The 20,888-nt window shown below is 37.7% G+C and overlaps 1 protein-coding gene across 2 annotated transcripts in view; it reads left to right on the forward strand.

Moving 5' to 3' along the window:
- Positions 1 to 20,888, forward strand: part of unc5da (unc-5 netrin receptor Da) — a 201,987-nt gene that overhangs the window by 40,476 nt on the left and 140,623 nt on the right. The window contains exon 1 of one of the 2 annotated variants that reach the window (XM_058759006.1): positions 11,838 to 11,959. The exons of the other annotated variant lie outside the window; for it this stretch is intronic. Coding sequence (XP_058614989.1) covers positions 11,920 to 11,959 — 40 coding nt within the window. The 5' untranslated portion in view covers positions 11,838 to 11,919. Of the gene's footprint in view, positions 1 to 11,837; positions 11,960 to 20,888 lie in introns of those variants that run through there. 2 annotated transcript variants of the gene reach the window in all.

Here is a 20,888-nt window from a genome sequence, read left to right on the forward strand (position 1 = left end):
TGTGATCTGGAAGCGCAAGTCACTTTTCACTGTTGTTTTCTAGTCTTTTGTTGTTATTTCTGGTTTTATCCTTCTCCCAGGGGCTCATGTCACACGAGAAAGGGACTGGAGGAAGAGAAAGAAAGAGGGAGAGAGATTTTCAAGGGTGTAAAATATGGAGTATTTGAGTTTTTGTTTGCTATTTTGGGAGAAGCCACCAAACAGGGTTTTTACTATGGCAACTGACAAGGGACAAACGCGGCTTCTTAAAAAGGCTCATGCTTTATTCAGACTGGTGTTTTTGTTGTTCCACTGTCAGTCATTCATAGGCACAAAGCATGTGTGTGTTTTTGGATATAATCATCTGCATATCTTGACACGAGTGATGCCACCCGGGACAAAATGAAATAAAAACACAGCCCATATCTGTGCATTTGCAGTAGCAAACCGTGGCTCCAGTGAAAGGTGTGCAAAAATACGAAGTAAAGATTTTCAATGGATGTTCCAGGCTTTCACAGTCATGTTTGATTTTAATTGTGCACTATCAATAGATTTGATTGGCTGTTTTCTATATGCTGCTTCCCACATTGTTTTGTGGTTTTACATCTCGCCTCCAATTTCTCAACAGAATGAGAGTGTTTTGGAGAATTTTGAAGCATATCGGCTCACAGGCGGCTTCTAAGCATTAAACTTGCATACTCACCTATTTTTCCTCTTCTATTTTTGTATCCAGCCACCTGTATTTTAGAAAGCACAGGTGTGCTTACCTGTTCTAAATACACACTGTTATTCTTAGTGTTCTTAAAGCACAAAATACATTCCTTAAAGAACTGTGGTTACTGTATGTCCTTAAGTTTTGCTGCAGACATGCTGGGACTGATGATTTTGTAGTTAATGAATGCATGCTGTAAATATAATTTTTATTATATTAAATGTAATGAATGAGTCCAGATTGAAAATGTAATTACAACTTAAATAAAAGCCCTTTGAGGGAATTTTTTAAAACAAGTAAACATTTTATTTAAAGACTTTTTTTTTTCACTCAAGTTATTATCCTGATATTATCTCTGAAAAAATAAATTAGAAAAATGCAATTTGTTGATTAGCTGACTTGATACCCACTCTAGTGTAAATACTTTTTTTTTTTTTTTTACTGTAAAAGTTATTGCAATATATTGTTACTGTCAGAGAAGAAATGGGTTTCCTCTGTGCAGGAAAATGCCAGATATAATCAAATGCTCTTTTTTGTATTGTGGCTCTAGAGTCTAGCAGATCAAATCACAAATATTACAATACAGTATGTTGTGTGTCCCTTTTTGAGTTTCATCCTTGAGATTAGATCTTGGTTTTAACATTTTGCTATGCTGGATTGCTGGGTGAAATTTAATTCTGCATTTCATCAAGGCTCCGGTCTTCGGTTATGCAAAACATCCCACCCAACCTTTATGGAATTTACTGCCAGCACTGATTAAAAAAACGCTGAACTCATTCTTAGTCTTTGGTGAAACATGCAATTCATCTCCTGTTCGTCTGTGTATGTTTTCTAATACCTGCACTGATTTTAGTGCTCCTCCTCGTTTCTTCTCACTTGTGGGGACACAAGTGGTTTCATGTTCTCTTTCAAAGGTACATGCTTTGAATCATGATTTGAGTTCAGAGAGAAAGAATATTCCTGGGAGAGACTTGCTGAAAATAATTCTCTAGTGAAATCTTTCCATTAGGATTAAAGTAAGAGGTGATGTGAGACATGTTTCTGTGTTGAAATTAAGGCTACAAATTAAAAAAATTAACATCATTCTTTAATTATTTTTATCCCTTGACCCATATGTAAATTAGCGCTGTCAAACAATTAATCGCGATTAATCACGATTAATCACATCCAAAATAAAAGTTTTTGTTTACATACTATATGTATGTGTACTGTGATTATTTATTATGTATATATAAATGCACATACATACCGTATATATTTTGAAAATATTTACATGTGTATATACACTTATATATTTATATTATTATATTTTAGATTATATATAAATATATTTAATATATAAACATTATATTTTTCTTAAATATATACATGCATGTGTTTGTATTTATATATACACATAATAAATATACACAGTACACACTCACATAAATTATGTAAACAAAAACTTTTATTTTGGATGCGATTAATCGCGATTAATCGTTTGAAAGCACTAATGTAAATTCCATAATAAGAAAGCAAAAAACAGCTCACCATACAGTTCAAACTTTATTACATTAAATGCTCACCAAGGTTGCATTTATTTGTTAAAAAATACTGTAAAACATTGTAATGACTTTTCATTTATATTAAAATGACTTTTCCATGTAATTTATTCCTTTACATGCGGAATGGGTAGTCAGGAAACATTTCTTATTGTTATGAAAGTTGGTATGTAGCTCATAACTGAAGCAAATATATAATTATTCACAACACACACTGACATGTCATCCTCCCTTTCACACCTTAAGAGTGTGCAGCCGAGCGACAGACAGTTATTTAACATTTTACGACTTTACCTTGTGAAAACACATTTTAAGGCTTTGTTTATAGAAATATAAAATCCCCACAAGTATAACGTTTTCCTGTGAAGTTGCCAAACTGCGTATTACATGTTCTTTTCAAGCCTTTGATAGATATTAACATTTAAAACTGACACCGTTTTGAGAGTAGGTGATGTTTACCACATCTTTTTTTTTTTTTTTTTTGGCGTCCTGTCAGCAGTTTTCTTTGTTTCTTCGGTCTGTCTTTCTGCTTTCCAGCTGTCTTGTTCAGTGAGCTCAACTAATCATAGCTTCTTCATTAGATGAACACTCTTTCTTCTCTCTCTCTCTCTCTCTCTCGCGCTTTACTTAAAGTTTGTCAGTAGTTAGTGCAGTATTGGGAGTAGCCTTATGCAATGAAATGCAATTATGTTTATATTTAGCCGTGTCTTGTCTCTGCTGGCTTTTCATAGTTTATTGGCTTGATGACTATTTTATAAGCATGACCCCTGCAGGCAGGTTATGCTCCTGGTTGTCATGGACACTGACAGCACTCTGGTGATACTGAAAAAGGAATAGTAATAACTCCAGAAGGCGCTGAGGTTAAAGACAAGAACATACACCCACCCATTTTCTGTGACACTGTAGAGAGCAAGTCACAGCAAACTTTCATTTTCAAACTTTCTAACTCTGCGTTTTGCCCTCCGGCAGCATATGGGAGAAATATTCTGCTTGTTATGTATGAGACACAAGGCCATGTGTTTTAATGGTTTAAGGCAATTTATTTGCTTTTCTGTGTGAGTGGTTTGGATTATACGGAGAAAAAAAAAACAACAACAATGTTTTTTATGAAATGTTGCAGCCCACTTCACATTATTTCAGTGAAACGCAAACTAAGACAAGAACTGCAGTTAAGACAGAGGGATGCATTCATGAAACACAAGTGTAACGGATTTCTGTAAATTGTACGTCAAACCATCCTAACGGAAATTATTCGTTCAGTGGGAGAATTTACATGAGAATAGATTCATGAACATTTACACAAATTCATTATGCTCATGTTTCATGAATTAATCCCAATGAGTTGGTTGGTAGGACGCGTATTGAAAGGAACAACCGTAATTATGGTGGTGAATCACTATTGTAAGATTTTGATGGAATAATTGGGCTTGAATGACAATATTTTTCCTCATTTGATTCATCAGTCCTTAATGGACAAAAAGATTGTGAACTAGGTTCATCATTATTATTTTGTGAATGGCATCTGTTATCAGTAATGATGGTAACTATTGACAATGTCTTAACTTTGCTTGCCAATTTTTGTAGTAATTAGAAAAACCTCTGGAATAATTTGATCATAAAAAGTTGGTGGATTACATTTTTGATGGATTACATTTTTGGTAGATTACATTTTTGGTGAATTACATGTGAGGCTGAAACAAAATTGTCTTTATTTATGACATTATTACAGTTGTGAATACACTACTGTTCAAATGTTTGTGGTTCTTTTTAATGGTTTTTATCATAAGAAATGTTTCTTGAGCACCAAATCATCATGTTAGAATGATTTCTGAAGGATGTCACACTAGACTAAAGTAATGGATGCTGAAAATTCGACTTTGCCACCACAGGAAATCACATCTTTAGATATATTCAAATAGGAACAAAGCTATTTTCCATTGTAATGATATTTCACAATAGTAATGTTTTTATAGTATTTTTGATTAAAGAAATGCAGACTTGTTGGGAATAAGAGACTTCTTTGAACAACATAAATAATTCTACACAAAAGAACATTCTTCAACATCACAAAATAAGCTGTAGTATTTTTTATATACTGTAAAGTCTTACTGATGGCTAAATTGTTAACCAATTTGGGTTGTTTGACAAACAGAAAGAGCATAAAAATTGACTGTGAAAGTGATAATAAAAAGTTGCACAATGTTCACTGATTTAAAAAGTGTTTTAAACACGTTAAAGTAAAGTCAAACATCTCAAATTGACACAGAAATGACACTTGAGTCCCTGGTGAAAATCCCAGTCTGTCTTATCAGTTGCTTGTCTTTAACAGTTAAAATTGCTCACATATTGTATGGAAACTGAAGTCTGGAGGCTCAAAATCAATTAACTTGTGTTCTGATTAGAGAATACTCAAGTAAATCAAATTAGACCCGTCAAGGAGATCAGCTCTCGATTCTGAACAAGATTTTAAAGTACTTCAGAATTAAATGGATTTATTCTTATATGAATTTGACAATAAACAAGTTCTAATTGCTGCTTATTATATTTATCTTAATTGTTTTCACAAGATCAGTTAAAACTGAGTGTATTTTTGTGCTGTCAGGTTGTCTTTCAATATGAGCCAAACTGTAATCCATAAACATTTATGTGAAAACATGAACTTGCTTCCTATTCCTTTAAAATGCTCTTTTATTCTTGGAACTAGGTTTGTGTTTTCAAATAACAAGATGTAGAGAGGCACATCCTCCAGTGTGCTGAGCTAGATATATGCTACCTGCACTTTATTAGCATTGAAAGTGTTTTCCAACCGAAATGTGTCCAAACTCTCATTCCCGCTACTCCTAGTACCCAATTTCTTCAGGAGTGTGGAGTACGTTTACATGAGGGCTGGAGATGGTTTTTCGATGGTGGTGTGAGAGAGTGAAGAGAAGAAAATGTCTCTCTTCCCTAATAGGGGAATTTATTAGTGTGAATCTCCGGGTCTCCTTTAAAGGCCCTCTGAAATTGAAGTGTCAGCTCTGAAGTCGAGCACATCAAATGCCCCTCGCAGCAAAACGTCTGCATGTTACGTGAACGTCTGTGCCTCTGTGTGTGTGTGTGTGTGTGTGTGTGTATTTTGTGGAATTGTGAGCTCTGAAGTAAAGTTCATCAAACGTTCCTCCTTGCTGAGTGACTTCACGTCTGTCTGAGCAGAGCAGATACAGAGCTCCAAAGGGTAATTACATTTCACCTTTACTACACGTGTGTGTGTGTGTTCCTCACTTTCTGAGGTGCCCATACTGAAAATGTAGATTGAAAAATTTAAAAAAGAAACAAAAAAGAAACAGCAACATCTGTTGTTCTATGTTATTTTATCTATCCATCTGTTTATCTATCTTGTATGTCTGTCATTGTCTTTATCTGTTTTTACATTTGTCTGCTGTCTGTCTGTCCATCTCTCTGTTCTGTCCCTCTGTTCTGTCTGTCTATCTATCTATCTATCTATCTATCTATCTATCTATCTATCTATCTATCTATCTATCTATCTATCTATCTATCTATCATCTATCTATCTATCTATCATCTATCTATCTATCTATCTATCTATCCATCCATCCATCCATCCGTCTATCCATCTATCTATCTATCCATCCATCCATCTATCCATCTATCCCTCTATCCATCTCTGTTTTGTCCCTCTATCTATCTCTCTGCTCTGTCCATCCATCCATCCATCCATCCATCCATCCATCCATCCATCCATCCATCCATCCATCCATCCATCCATCTATCTATCTATCTATCTATCTATCTATCTATCTATCTATCTATCTATCTATCTATCTATCTATTATGTCCCTCTATCTATCTATCTATTATGTCCCTCTATCTATCTATCTATAATGTCCCTCTATCTATCTCTCTGTTCTGTCCATCTATCTATCTATCTATCTATCTATCTATCTATCTATCTATCTATCTATCTATCATCTATCTATCTATCTATCTATCTATCTATCTATCTATCTATCTATCTATCTCTATCTATCTATCTATCTATCTATCTATTATGTCCCTCTATCTATCTATCTATTATGTCCCTCTATCTATCTATCTATTATGTCCCTCTATCTATCTATCTATAATGTCCCTCTATCTATCTCTCTGTTCTGTCCATCTATCTATCTATCTATCTATCTATCTATCTATCTATCTATCTATCTATCTATCTATCTATTCATCTATCTATCTATCTATCTATCTATTCATCTATCTATCTATCTATCTATCTATCTATCTATTATGTCCCTCTATCTATCTATCTATTATGTCCCTCTATCTATCTATCTATTATGTCCCTCTGTCTATCTATCTATAATGTCCCTCTATCTATCTCTCTGTTCTGTCCATCTATCTATCTATCTATCTATCTATCTATCTATCTATCTATCTATCTATCTATCTATCTATCTATCTATCTATCTATCTATCTATCTATCTATCTATCTATCTATCTATCTATCTATCTATCTATCATGTCCCTCTATCTATCTCTGTTCTGTCCATCTCTATCTATCTATCTATCTATCTATCTATCTATCTATCTATCTATCTATCTATCTATCTATCTATCTATCTATCTATCTATCTATCTATCTATCTATCTATCTATCTATCTATCTATCTATCCATCCATCTATCCATCCAGTATGCATCTGTGAGCTTGTGCGTATGAATGTGATGTTAGCGAGGACTCACATGGGGATGTTGACAAAATTATTAGATTTCTCCAAACAACTGCATATCAATTATTTATGAATGCTTTATTTTGTTCAAGTTATTTCAGCCTTAAATTATTGAGTTAAGAGCCAATCAGTGAAGACAGCCTAATTTGTGCAAGTCAAATTATCACATCAGCCAAAGATCTTACATCAGGGATGGGTTACAGTTCAGTTACACGCTGCTAATACTCCGACATGGTGACTGATATATCTGTTTACCCAGCATTACACCGGAGGATCCCTTTGTTTTCCTCTCAAGGTCAAGGGTAATTCTCTTAAGGATCACTCTGTGCCATGGCCTTTGCATGTAATGGAGAACTAGATCATAATTTGTGTCCAGTAGGAGAGGGAGCGAGAGCGATCGAGGACGAAGGAGTGACCTTCAGTCCAGGCCCCTGTGGTCTGTCTGAAAGTGTGCCAGCAATAATCAGAGACTATTTTTGACTCTCTATCATGTAGATAAAATGGGTCACTGCGAGCCGGCCAGGCCCAGGAAGAACACACACACGCCGTGGCTAATCTCTTAAATCAAACTCGCCCTGTGTGGGTTCTTCACTAATGTATTATGCACTAGGGATGGTACAACCATATGCTCTTAATATTTTGCCGACATCAATTTACAGAGGCAGGATGTATGGATGAATGGGCCAATAGAAGGTTATTCCTCAAACAGCTCAAATAATCTTGATGGACCTCGATTTTATCCCCATGGGAGTCTTACTATGTTCTCCACTCTCCTTTAGTCCCTGGCTGTCTTTGTCTCAGCCCCCCCCCCCTTGTGCCTGTAAATCGCGCCGTTCCTGTGGTTGTGGTTTGAGGAGATTGTGCTTTAATAATGAATGAAATAAAAGCTGTTTCTTAATGTTTTATGAATGATGTTCTCCCCAGGCACTGCTTAATGAGATGTGCTCCAAAACAAGAGTGTCCTCGCTTTGAAAGCCACACATTTACCCACCTTGTGATAAAAGTAACTTCCTTTTTACTTTGGCTTGACCAATTTATTGCAGCACTAATTGACCTCTCTCTTCTCTTCTCTTCTCTTCTCTTCTCTTCTCTTCTCTTCTCTTCTCTTCTCTTCTCTTCTCTTCTCTTCTCTTCTCTTCTCTTCTCTTCTCTTCTCTTCTCTTCTCTTCTCTTCTCTTCTCTTCCTCTGTTTATGAGTTCATTTAGCATGCTGTATTCATGAGCAGAGTGGCACAAAAGCGTGAATGGCTGCTGCCACGTCTGGTTTGTGCAGATAAACACTGTGTCGCTGGGCGCACACTAAAGTCCCATATTTATTCAGCTTTTTCCTGCTCCCTTCCCGATTCACAAAATTGGGGTGTGAAATATGTGGGTCCAGGCCAGCATGTGCTGTCTGCTCCACGAACCTTAGAAAACCTCCCGTGTGGACCACTCCAGCTGAGAGAATGATATTATTCTGCTGTCCAAAGCATCCACAGAAGGTGGCTTTGCATGAGGGTGATATTGAGCATAACACAGAGAATACTGCTTAGAGTCAGTGGCCAAAAGCTATATATATATATATATATATATATATATATATATATATATATATATATATATATATGGTCACACTTTATAATAGGTGGCCTTAACTACTATGTACTTACATCAAAAAATAGGTACAATGTACTTATTGTATTGCAAAACACTTTTGCTGCTATTGAGGTGGGATACGGGTAAGGGGACAGGTTTGGTGGTATGGGTAGGTTTAAGGGTAGGTTAAGGTGTAAGGGATGGGTCACCAGAGTAATTATCAATGTAATTACAGAAATTAATTACAGATGTAACTACATACAGGTATTTTTAAAAATATAAGTACAATGTAAAAACATGTATGCACACAATAAGTGCATTGTATCAAATTATTAATTTAAATGTAGTTAAGGCCACCTAATGTAAAGTGGGACCATATATATATTTTTTAAATGAATACTTGTACTCGGCAAGAAAGTACCTTTTAAAATACATTTAACTAGAAAATAGTTACAATATTTACTTCTTTCAAAAATATTTTTTATCAAATCACTGACCCCAAACATTTGAGGAGGGTTGTGAATCTTTTCTTTAATAAATCCCTGTCTGGCATCAGACCCACATCATCATGGTCTTATTAAAAAAAAGAGGCTTTTAAAGACCCCCGCCTCTCTCTTTTTCACCTGATGTGTGGCAACCTGTCTATTTGCTCGTCTTTATTGCCTTCTTTCTCTTTTGTCTCCTCCACACCCTTTGTGAGGAAACGGGAGCGTTTATGAGGTCCCACTATTGAGTGTGTACTCATAAAACCCAGGGTTATGTTTTAGTCGAGCCTGCCCTTTAGGCCTTGATTTTGCAAAGCAGAAGCTGTTCTGATGTGAACTCACACTGGAAAAGTGGCTATTGTTCTTTATACGCTGCTTGGCACTGCCCAGAGGAACATTTTTATTTATCTGAAGCTGCTCTTTCATAGCTTAAGAGACTAAATTGCATTTTCAGGTATGTTTCATTTAAGGATCTGTCTGTATTATCTCAGATATACCTTAGCAGGAATAAAAATGGACACAAATGAGACGATTGTAGAGATACAGTTAGAGTATTGAGCTATAAAGTTAATGTGGGTGCTGTAGCTCAGGTAATTTGACTTTCAAAGAATGTAACCACTTGTGCAGAAATAGGCCAACTAAATCTAGTACTTCACTCTTAAAGAAACATTTTTTTCCTTTCGTTTTTTCTTTTTAAAAATGTTTATGAAAAGCATTTTAATAATCTGAAGAACCTTTTTACATGATAAAGAACCTTTTTAGCAATGGAAAGTTAACATGGATGTCAATAAAGAGCCTATATTTTTAAGAGTGTTGAAGAATTAATTATTTAAAAATAACGTCTGTTTGATTACGTCATTGATTTTTACCGTACATTTCTGCCATATGTACATCAACTTTACATAGTCACCACTGATAAGCTACTACTAAATATATTGTAGAAACTTAATTTCCTGTAAAGCTGCTTTGCAACGATTTGTATCATGAAAAGCGCTATACAAATAAACTTGAATTGAATTGAATTAAAAATAACTACTACTAATCAGCTGCTGAGTGTGTTAATTTTGACAGCAAATTTTGATTTAGTTTTAGTCAGTCTTTTGATGAAAATGCCATTTAGTTTGTCATATTTTAGTCATCTGAATTGTTTTAGCTTTAGTCTAGTTTTAGTCGACTAAATTTCATAAAATTTTATGACTAAAATCTAAAGGGTTTAGTTAAATTGAAATGCATTGTTATTTTTTTTTATTTCTGTTTTGGTTATTTTAGTGCATCAGGTATGAAATAAAAAACTTACATCAAAAATAAGTACAGTGTACTTATTGTGTTCATATGGTATTGCAAAACACTTCTGCTGCTATTGAGGTGGGATACGGGTAAGGTTAGGGACAGGTTAAGTGGTATGGGTAGGTTTAAGAGTGTGTTAAGGGGTCACACTTTATATTAGGTGGCCTTAACTACTATGTACTTACATCAAAAAATAAGTACAATGTACTTATTGTGTTCATACTGTATTGCAAAACACTATTGCTGCTATTGAGGTGGGATACGGGTAAGGTTAGGGACAGGTTTGGTGGTATGGGTAGGTTTAAGGGTGGGTTAAGGTGTAAGGGACGGGTCAACAGTGTAATTCTAAATGTATCTACAGAAATTAATTACAGTTGTAATTACATATAAGTATTTTTAAAAATATAAGTACAATGCAAAAACATGTATGTACACAATAAGTGCATTGTACCAAATGATTAATTCAAATGTAAGTACATAGTAGTTAAGGCCACCTAATATAAAGTGGGACCATAATTTGTCAATGAAATTAACACTGCTGCTAATTAAATATTGGGGGGCCCTCAATGGCTATGATTTAAGATGACATGAATTCATAGTGAACATCTGAGGTTTGAAAGGAAATGTTGGTCTGATTATAAATAATTAGGTTAATTTTTTTTCTGTCTTGAAAAAAACAACAAAAAAACAACAACTATATATATAAAAGACTTTTATATATAAAAGAACAAACTTTTGTGCATATAATTACTGCTATCTTACAGACATTAATAATTATTCATATTAGTTAATAATAGACACAGTTGGTTAACCATTTGACTGTTTACTTTTTTCATCTGTCTGTAGCTGAACCTTTTGGTCAAGACTCTTTTCCCCTAAAGATGCACCTGTGGGTTTTGGGAGCTCTTTACCTGTCAGAAGAAGACATTTTGTAACTGACCTTAGGTCTTAGGGATCTGATTGGCTCTCTTGTGGCTGGAAGGGTAATAACCTTCAACAATTTCATACCGTTCACAAACTTTGCATGGTTTTAGCGGAATACTGAATAACTAACACTTGTATGTGTGTTAAGGTTTGAGTGGTATTCATAAGCATATGTTTTTCTGGTCCTTGGTTGTGTTTCTCTCCCTTTTTCTTTGTCTCTCATTCTGCCTTTCTTTTGAAATGTTCCATTATCTCTACCCCCTACCTGCCCTTCCTGACTTTTGCACTTTCTGTCTTAAAGCCAAAATCCCAAGACAATAACAGACACATAAATAAATTAGACTTATCTCCACCAGTGCTGCTGTACCATCTTCATCACACAGCTTGAAAGTGTGTGTGTTCATGAGTCAGAGACCCATATTGCAGTGGTTTGAGCAGAAGGACAGAAAAAATAAGATTCTCTTTCTTTCTCATCCTTTGTCTTTTTTCTCCTGCTCTTTGGGATCTTTCCTGTAGAGTTCCAAATCCGCTCCATCACACCTGACTTTAATTTCCAACCGCACTCAAAGAGCTTGATTAGCCGGTTCAGGTGTATTTGATTAGAGTTGGAGCTAATCTCTGCAGGAAACAGGACTGAGCTCCCCTGCTCTAATGCTGCCTTCAAGGAACGTCAGAATGATCGTATTTACGAGATGAGAACACATGAATGTCACAGCGCTGTTGTAATTACCGGTAGGAAACTCTGGATTTACTTTGAAACGTTTCAGAGTTGGGGTCATGTCAGCTCCCTGTGGAGGCAAAAAGCAAAAAAAAAAAAACATTTGCCACTTTCAAGTTCAGTCAAAATATATCATAAATGAGTGTTTCTTCAACTATGAGCACTTTGGCCCTGTGCACGTTTCACTTTTTTTAGTTCATTTATCCAAATTACACAGTAAATATAGAATTTTTATGTATTTATTTATTTATTTATTTTTTACCCTGAAAGTCATACAAATTCTCAAATTATATATTGTTTGTATTTCTGTCTTGCTAAAACTAATTATACATTATTTCCATAATGACAAACGCAATCTACCAAGAGCAGCGCAAATTACCGCCCGCTTTAAGACATGCTTTTTTGGGCATTAAATAATGCCACAAATACCAGTGAATTGATGAGCGCAAATCTTAATCGCATTGCGTGATTCATTTAAACACTCTCCTGCCATAAATTTACAGATCGAAAGGGAAACTCCTACAAATGCATATTCAATAAGGCTTTTCATCGCTAATTTCCCACTGCATGGCTTTAGTAAATCCTGATAGTAGTTTTTTAATGCCAAATGAGGGTTTGCGCTGGCGCAACTGATAGTAAATCTGGTCCATGGTCTTATGGAAGAAGGTTATATGGTCTTAACCTATGGTCAATTAAGGTTAAGCTAATGACACACTTTGTAGTTTGCGTTAATTATTGATAATAAATTTATGTATTATTTCTTAGATACCATGCATAACTCATATGTTGTGTAAAATCGAAGCAAGTGTATACACCCATGCTTACCCACAACAGAAAAAAAGCATCTGGCATTATTTGTTGTTTACCTGAAGGCAGCTGTAGATAACGTGTGAATTACACACCTTATGTGCATCTGTCATTTTGTTGTACATGTACTAAAAAAAAGCTTCCCACCTTTGTCAGGAAGAGGAATGGTAGAAAGAAATATAAAATTAATGCATTCAATTATGCCACAACCACATCATCATTATAACTCGTAATCCAAACTTGTAAATTGGAACCATCCAGGAGGACTTGAAAACAGCAAAAAACGCTGAATCCCAATTTGCATACAATCCATCCTAAATCATATGCAAGATTAGGATTAGTGCATCCGAATCACAAGTCAAAGGTGCTCAGATGGTATATTACTTTCTGTGGATTTTCAAACTAGGCATCTGTGCATTTGTTTTTGGGTTGAATTACCTTTAATTCTTTGCAGCCCTTATATAAGAAAATTGTTTTGCAATGGTTTTCTGATGCAACATCAAGACGCAATTGTTGTCATATGTTTCAGTACTGTTGTGCTGGTTTGTATTTATATAGAATGCAGTTTATGAGATACCTCCGTGAATTGCATGTTTACATTCACAACACTCTCATATGTGAAGCTAAAGCACTTTTTGTAAGTAGTCAGTGTGCATAATAGTGTCTTCTAAATGCCTTATACTTCACATTTAAAAGTATATACTTTACATTTCATTCCCTGATTTTATACAAAGAAAAACGCTCACATCAAAACCTTATGTATATAGTCAGTATACATTATGTAATCTGATGCGCTTTAGTAGTGCAGTATGAAAGATTCATTTTTCTTCAGAGAACTGCATTATGAAAGACTCAAGATATTTGCTGTCACACACATATTGATGTGGTTTTTGTGTAAGCATAAAACGTTCAGAGGTTGAAAATAAAGTAGCGATGTCAACTTTGCTAACTTGAATGTATAAAGAGTTGCACAAGCTATATTTTCTCAGCATGTCTTACAGTTTATGTCGGGTGTGTATATGTATGAATGATTGAATCAGACAGAGAGAGAGAGAGATCTTTATTCTCCAGAACCACTGAATCTTGAAGATATCTCTAGTACAAAGTGTCTATGAAGACACAATGTCTAGTGCACAGATCTGTCAGGTGTGCTGTATTTTAAGATCCATGTGTTTTGTTGATGTGAGCACAGTAATTGGATGTGAAGGTGATAATTGCATTTCAATGAGCAATTAAGGTGATGTTTTAAAAAAAATCCCAAAATAGGTCACTCAATTTTGGTTTTCTATCTTAAGACAGGCCGATCCTTGTTTCTGCCTCTCTGGGGCGAATTGGCTAAACCATTACACCGCTTTTGCATGCGGTATTTCAGAGCTGTCTTATTCACTAACCACCCACAATCCAATTTAACCAGACTCTAAATGCTAAAATATATATGGTTACTTTGCATTTTTATTGCATTTTAGTCAAATCATGATCCGATGATTGTGACTAATTACTTACGGTTCATTTTGGTCCAGGTGACTGCATTGAATGCGGGATATAGTTGTTTCTTACAGTTCGCTCTGTTGTGTACTGCTCATTTTGCCAAATGTAGTTGGTCATCCGAGTTTTCTTTGCACAGAAATAGTAAGAGTCATATGCTTGTATGCTTGTATGCTATTCCAAATATAGCCATTCTGCTAGATGTAGTACATAACTTGTGGTTTTTTCTAGCTGACACTGTTTTCAGTCAATATGACCGCATAAGATGTCAATATTCAAGGGCATGCATGTATGTACTGTATGAACATACTGTGACTGTCTCAACAGGATGCCCACCAGCGACCATTTCATTTTTCTTTCTTAGCCAGTGAAGAAAACTATTTACTGTAGAAACATAACTGCCGAACAGTGTGACTTGATATACTACTGAAATAGTTTTATGGATGATTTTTGAACATGTCTAATTGTGCTATGTTATGTTTCAGTTTTGACGTGGAATATTATCACTCATAATTTAAAGTAGCTAAATGCACAAAGCTATAAAAAGCTAGCTACACCACAAGCTAATTACATTGAAGTGACTTACACACACACACACACACACACACACACACGTATACATACAATATAAAAGTTTGTAGTCAGTAATATTTTTAAATTATATTTATTGTTAAATGATTTTGAGTCTCTTACACTCACCAAGTCTGCATTTATTTGGTCAAAAATCAGAATCAGAATGAGCTTTATTGCCAGGTATGTTTACACATACGAGGAATTTGTTTTAGTGACAGAAGCTCCACAGTGCAACAGAGTGACAGCGACAGATAAGACACAGATAATAAAAAGAATAATATACAAAGTAGACAATGTACAAAATAGCAATAAAACACAATATATAATATAGACAATTATGTATGTACAGTTGATATGTGCAAATTTGAAATGTAAATAAGTATGTGTGTTAAATAAATGTATTATAGTGTTGTGTGTTCCGTGTTTATTGTCAAGTGTTCATGAGATGGATTGCCTGAGGGAAGAAACTGTTCCTGTGTCTGGTCGTTCTGGTGCTCAGAGCTCTGTAGCGTCGACCAGACGGCAACAGTTCAAAGAGGGAGTGTGCTGGATGTGAGGGGTCCAGAGTGATTTTCTTAGCCCTTTTGCTCACTCTGGATTAGTACAGTTCTTGGAGACTGGGGAGGGTTGTACCAATGATTCGCTCAGCAGTCCGGACTACCCTCTGTTACAGGCAGAGGCTCTTTAGTCTTCTGAGGTCAGATTTGGTAGCTGAGCTGAACCAGACAGTTATAGAATTGCAGAGGATGGATTCAATGATGGCGGAGTAGAACTGTTTCAGCAGCTCCTGTGGCAGGTTGAACTTCCCCAGCTGGCGAAGTAAGTACAACCTCTGCTGGGCCTTTTTCACAATGGACTCAATGTGATTGTCCCACTTCAGATCCTGGGAGATTGTGGTGCCCAGGTATCTGAATGACTGAATGGAGGAGAGCAGGGGGGTTTTTCCTGAAGTCCACGATCATCTCCACTGTTTTGAGCGTGTTCAGCTCCAGGTTATTAAGACTGCACCAGACAGACAGCCTTAACCTCCTGTCTGTAAGCGGACTCGTCACCGTCCTGAATGAGGCCGATGAGTGTGGTGTCGTCTGCAAACTTTAGGAGCTTGACAGAGGGGTCTTTAGAGATGCAGTCATTGGTGTACAGAGAGAAGAGCAGTGGGGAGAGAACACAGCCCTGAGGAGCTCCAGTGCTGATGGTGCTGGTGCTGGATGAGAATTTTCCCAGCCTCACTAGCTGCTGCCTGTCTGCCAGGAAGCTGTTGATCCACTGACAGACGGAGGTGGGCACAGAGAGCTGAGTTAATTTGGGCTGGAGGAGTGATGGGATGATGGTGTTAAAAGCAGAGCTGAAGTCTACCAACAGGATCCTCACGTATGTCCCTGGTCTGTCCAGATGCTGCAGAACATAATGCAGTCCCATATTGACTGCATCGTCCACAGACCTCTTTGCTCTGTAGGCAAACTGCAGGGGGTCCAGTAAGGGTCTAGTAATGTCCTTTAGATAAGCCAAAACCAGTTTTTCAAATGAATCCATGGCCACAGACGTTAGAGCCACAGGTCTGTAGTAATTAAGTCCAGTAATTTTGGGTTTCTTTGGGACTGGGATGATGGTGGAGCGTTTGAAGCATGAGGGAACTTCACACAGTAATATTGTGAAATATTATTAAAATGCCTGGCGCCGTTGTCCTGTGGCTGCCGTCGCATCATCCAAGTGGATGCTGCACACTGGTAGTGGTTGAGGAGAGACCCCCCACATGATTGTAAAGCGCTTTGGGTGTATTGCAATACACAATAAAGCGCTATATAAATAAATGCCTCATTCATGTAATGTAACATTAATAAATGGAACAAGATGGCGCTGCTGATGGCAGCCTCCGTGGCGTGCTCCGCAGTTGTTTTTATGTTTTTGTTAGTTTGTCCTGTCTTTATTTATGTCCCTGCAATCAGTTTCACCAGAGACGAAGTACTGGACATTCGGCAGTACACACCACCCAATATTTCACCGGTTTTCGACTATTCTGATGTTTTGCTGGACATCTTAGTCGGCGGAGTAGCGGTGCTGATCAAACACTTTAGGACGCGCAGACGGGGGAAGCAAGCTGGCGCGCTTGTGAAGCTCAGACATCGCGGATTTCGGACAGCGCTGCCTAGCATCCATCTGGCGAATTTCCACTCTCTACCCAACAAAAAGGACAAACTACTTCTGCTCTCCTGGACAAATAAGGATTTTTCAAACTCTGCTGCTCTGTGTTTCACAGAAACCTGGCTGAATGACGCCATTCCGGCAAAATCACTCTGGACCCCTCACATCCAGCACACTCCCTCTTTGAACTGTTGCCGTCTGGTCGACGCTACAGAGCACTGAGCACCAGAATGGCCAGGCACAGGAACAGTTTCTTCCCTCAGGCAATCCATCTCATGAACACTTGACAATAATTGTGCAACACACACTATTTATACACTTATTTATCTAACCACATACTTAGTCTACATTTCAATTTGCACATAATATACCTGTACATACAAAACTGTCTATTGTAATATACCTGTACATACAATTGTCAATTTGTATATTGTTATTCCCTATTTACTTGTTCTATTTTTAATTATTTTTATGTGTTTTTGTTCTGTCACTGTCATTCTGTTGCACTGTTGAAGCTTCTGTCACGAAAACAAATTCCTCGTATGTGTAAACATACCTGGCAATAAAGCTCATTCTGATTCAGAAATTTAAATCTAATTTATTCACATGTTGGCAAAGCTGAATTTTCATCAGCCATTACTCCAGTCTTAAGTGTCACATGATCCTTCAGAAATCATTGTAATATGCTGATTTGTTGGTCAAGAAACATTTCTTATTATCAATATTCAAAACATTTGTGCTGCTTAATATTTTTGTGAAAACAGCGATACATTTTTAATACACATTATACATTGGTTAATAGAAAATCCAATACAACATTTATTTAAAATATGAATCTTTTGTAACATTATAAATGTCTTAACTGTCATTTCTGATCAATTTAACGTGTCCTTGCTGAATAAAAGTAATTTATTTATTTCTTTAAAAAAAATAAAAGCAAACCCTTGCTGACCTCAAACTTTTGAAATGAAGTTCACATCGCAGGTTCGGGAGGAGCCTAATCATTCAGTAATGCCAATCATCGTTTCGACCGTATATAAGCAGCAGTCAGTGTTCCGTCCAAGCGACTATTCTTCCGGTGTCCCTCCACCACCCCTTCTCCTCTTTTAAATCCCTTTTCTTTCACCCACACCATATCATCATAAGGGGGGTTTCTTACTCGGAGCTCAAGCCGAGCCTCGGGTTTCGACCCTCCTTCACGGACAGCAAGTTCGTTTAACCATTACCAGGCAGGGCTGAATGGGCAGGCGAACTCGTGAACAGTAATGTAAGTCTAAAACAGCTGGTTGAATAACTATCTGAATGAACCATTTCTCTAGAATGAATTACACTTTCCTACTTTATATAAGAGAGTTTGTTTGATTATTCCCTTATTCAAACTGTAAATTTGGAGTTTGGTGAAAGTTTGTAGTAGTTTGTGCATTTTTCCAATAACAAAAAGTATATTGATACTAGAAAAGATGGACTATTGAGAAAAGAACTGAAGTGCTGTCATGCTACTGGAAAAAAACTGCAGATAAATTAGTACCACCACTGATGTGTGTGTGTGGTCTAGAATATGTCCCCATGTGTTGCAGGCGGGTGTTTGCAGCACCAGGAGATGTAAATTTGGCCTGTAGCCGGGTGCAGGGCTGGCAGAAGGAGATGAAAGTGAAGGGTGGATGGAAAGATGCGAGAGAGAGGGGAGTTCTGTGCCTGTGGGCATGATGAAACATGAATGGTCTGAGGCAGAGGGAGGGATTTAAGGGTCGTCAGGCAGGGCTGCCTGGGCCAGGAGAGATAGTCCAGGTCCAGCGCTCTGGAGGGAGATTGATGGAAAGGCCTTCTGTCGTCCATTTCATCCCTTGTTTTTTTTCTCATCTTCTCATCAAACAGCCCCAAAGGGCATTGGCGTTGAGCTTCAGCTGCGTGAAGGTCAGGCATATACCAAGGGTCCGGCACATCTGTGCTGGAGATGCATGCATGCTCGTACAGTATGTGCGCCCCCCCCCCACACACACACACACAACCATACGGAGGTACACATTCACTCGGCCCGCAGTCTAAAGCAGGGCAGCTCAAATCCGCCTGTCAAAACAAAGCTGTCCAGCATCATCCTCTCTAAGGTCATTCTTCTATGCGTGTGCGTTTTCTCTGAGATCTCGCTTAGAGCGGGTTTCAACATCACCGCGCTAAAGCCAGATACCCTGACGCCAAGGTTCATATCATTGACGCATCATTAATAATTTATCCGTCTAACTGCAGGCTTGTCGCTCACGCTTCCTGTCGGCATCATCTGCTATGTAGCAGTATGTAGCAAAATATTTGTGACAGCATTTAATATATCAAGAGTGGAATGATTTTTGCGTTCTTATGCATCCATCTTTCTCGTTCCCTCCCTCCCTCTCTCTCTTACACCCAGTGGATTAATTTAACGAGCTGTCGAATGCTGGTTCTTTGAGGCCCTCGTTAAGGCTGTCATGTAGAATCTCTTCTTGACTGTTGGCTGCCATGACTAATTGACTTATTCCACAGGCCTAAGCGATGCTGAAAGCACTCATATTTCATCTTGTCCATTCTTTATTCGTTTTTTTGGGAGGGGGGTGAAGTGTCAGTTAGCGATCTGAGCCGATAAGAGAGAGCAATCGCCCTCGGGCCCCTGAGGCCGGTAGGTAAGGGCATCAGGATGTCCGTGACATCACATCTTGTGAGCTTGGATGCCGTTGCAGTGGATATCTGCATCCCGTCTCACATTGCAGTGTTCTATCTCTGAGATCTTCCTTCCTCTCTGCGAACCCCACGCGTTGCATCCTCCTACGGATTGAGAGCTCTCGTTTTCTCTTTATCTTTGGGCAGAGTTCATTATCTTTTATCAAGATTAAAGGCCTTGGCTCTTTATCTTTCCATCGCTCCCCCCACACACTCACGTTTGCATTGGAAAGAGGACTCGATTCGCTCCTGTAATGACTGCATCAATCTGACTTTGCAGACTATGCCAATAATGCACAGGCATTAGCGGTATGTATGTGTTTGAGGTTTGACTGTCATTTCTATACGAGTATGTTCACACCGCAGTAGAAATATGGTTCTAAATATGTGACCCTGGACCAGAGTCCTGCACGGGTCCTGTTTGATAAACCCGCACCCGCAGTAGTTAACCGAATACCCGACCCGTTATCCAACAGCAACACTAATTTAATTCCGAACCCGACCCGACCCGTTTGACATAAAAACCACGACCCGAACTGCACCCGCATTAAATCTACATAAGGCAGACAAAACACCTTTATTTTATTTTTAATGTAACAAGCAATTAACAAGTCATTCTGAGTTAACAGAGGGAGCGAAAGCACCATTCAACTTGTAAACAATATAAAACTATTGCGGACTATTGCAGACTAAAGCTTTTATTCAAACTGTGAATAGATTAACTACAGAAAAGCGAGCAAAGAGCGCTCCCTTTAATATAATCACTAGACCTACAGCTGTCAATCAATGTCAGTACAGCTGTCGATTGGCTACAGTGCGCAGTGTTTGCAAATCCCGCTGTAGAAGCCCGGTCTTCAGACAGAGCGCGCGAACACAAGCACGGGACAATTTGTAAGGAGCTGCCTATCAGCGTGTACTGGATTAAGTCGAAATAGTCTTGGTTATAATTGTACCTGCAACCCGCCCGTGCCTGTCACCAGTCCGACCCGCCCCCGCACCGCACCCGACACGTCAATATTATTCCACCCGTTACGTAATTTTTTGCGGTTCACCCGTCGGGTACTCGCGGGTACCTGCCCGCGTGCAGGACTCTGCCCTGGACCACAAAACCAGTCGCTGGGGTATATTTGTAGCAATAGTCAAAAATCCACTGTATGGGTAAAAATGATTGATTTTTATTTTATGCCAAAAATTAGGACATTAAGTAAAGATCATGTTCCATTAAGATATTTTGTAAATTTCCTACTG

The sequence above is a fragment of the Onychostoma macrolepis genome, chromosome 21 (genome assembly GCF_012432095.1).
Source record: "Onychostoma macrolepis isolate SWU-2019 chromosome 21, ASM1243209v1, whole genome shotgun sequence".
In the NCBI taxonomy this organism is placed as follows: domain Eukaryota; kingdom Metazoa; phylum Chordata; class Actinopteri; order Cypriniformes; family Cyprinidae; genus Onychostoma; species Onychostoma macrolepis.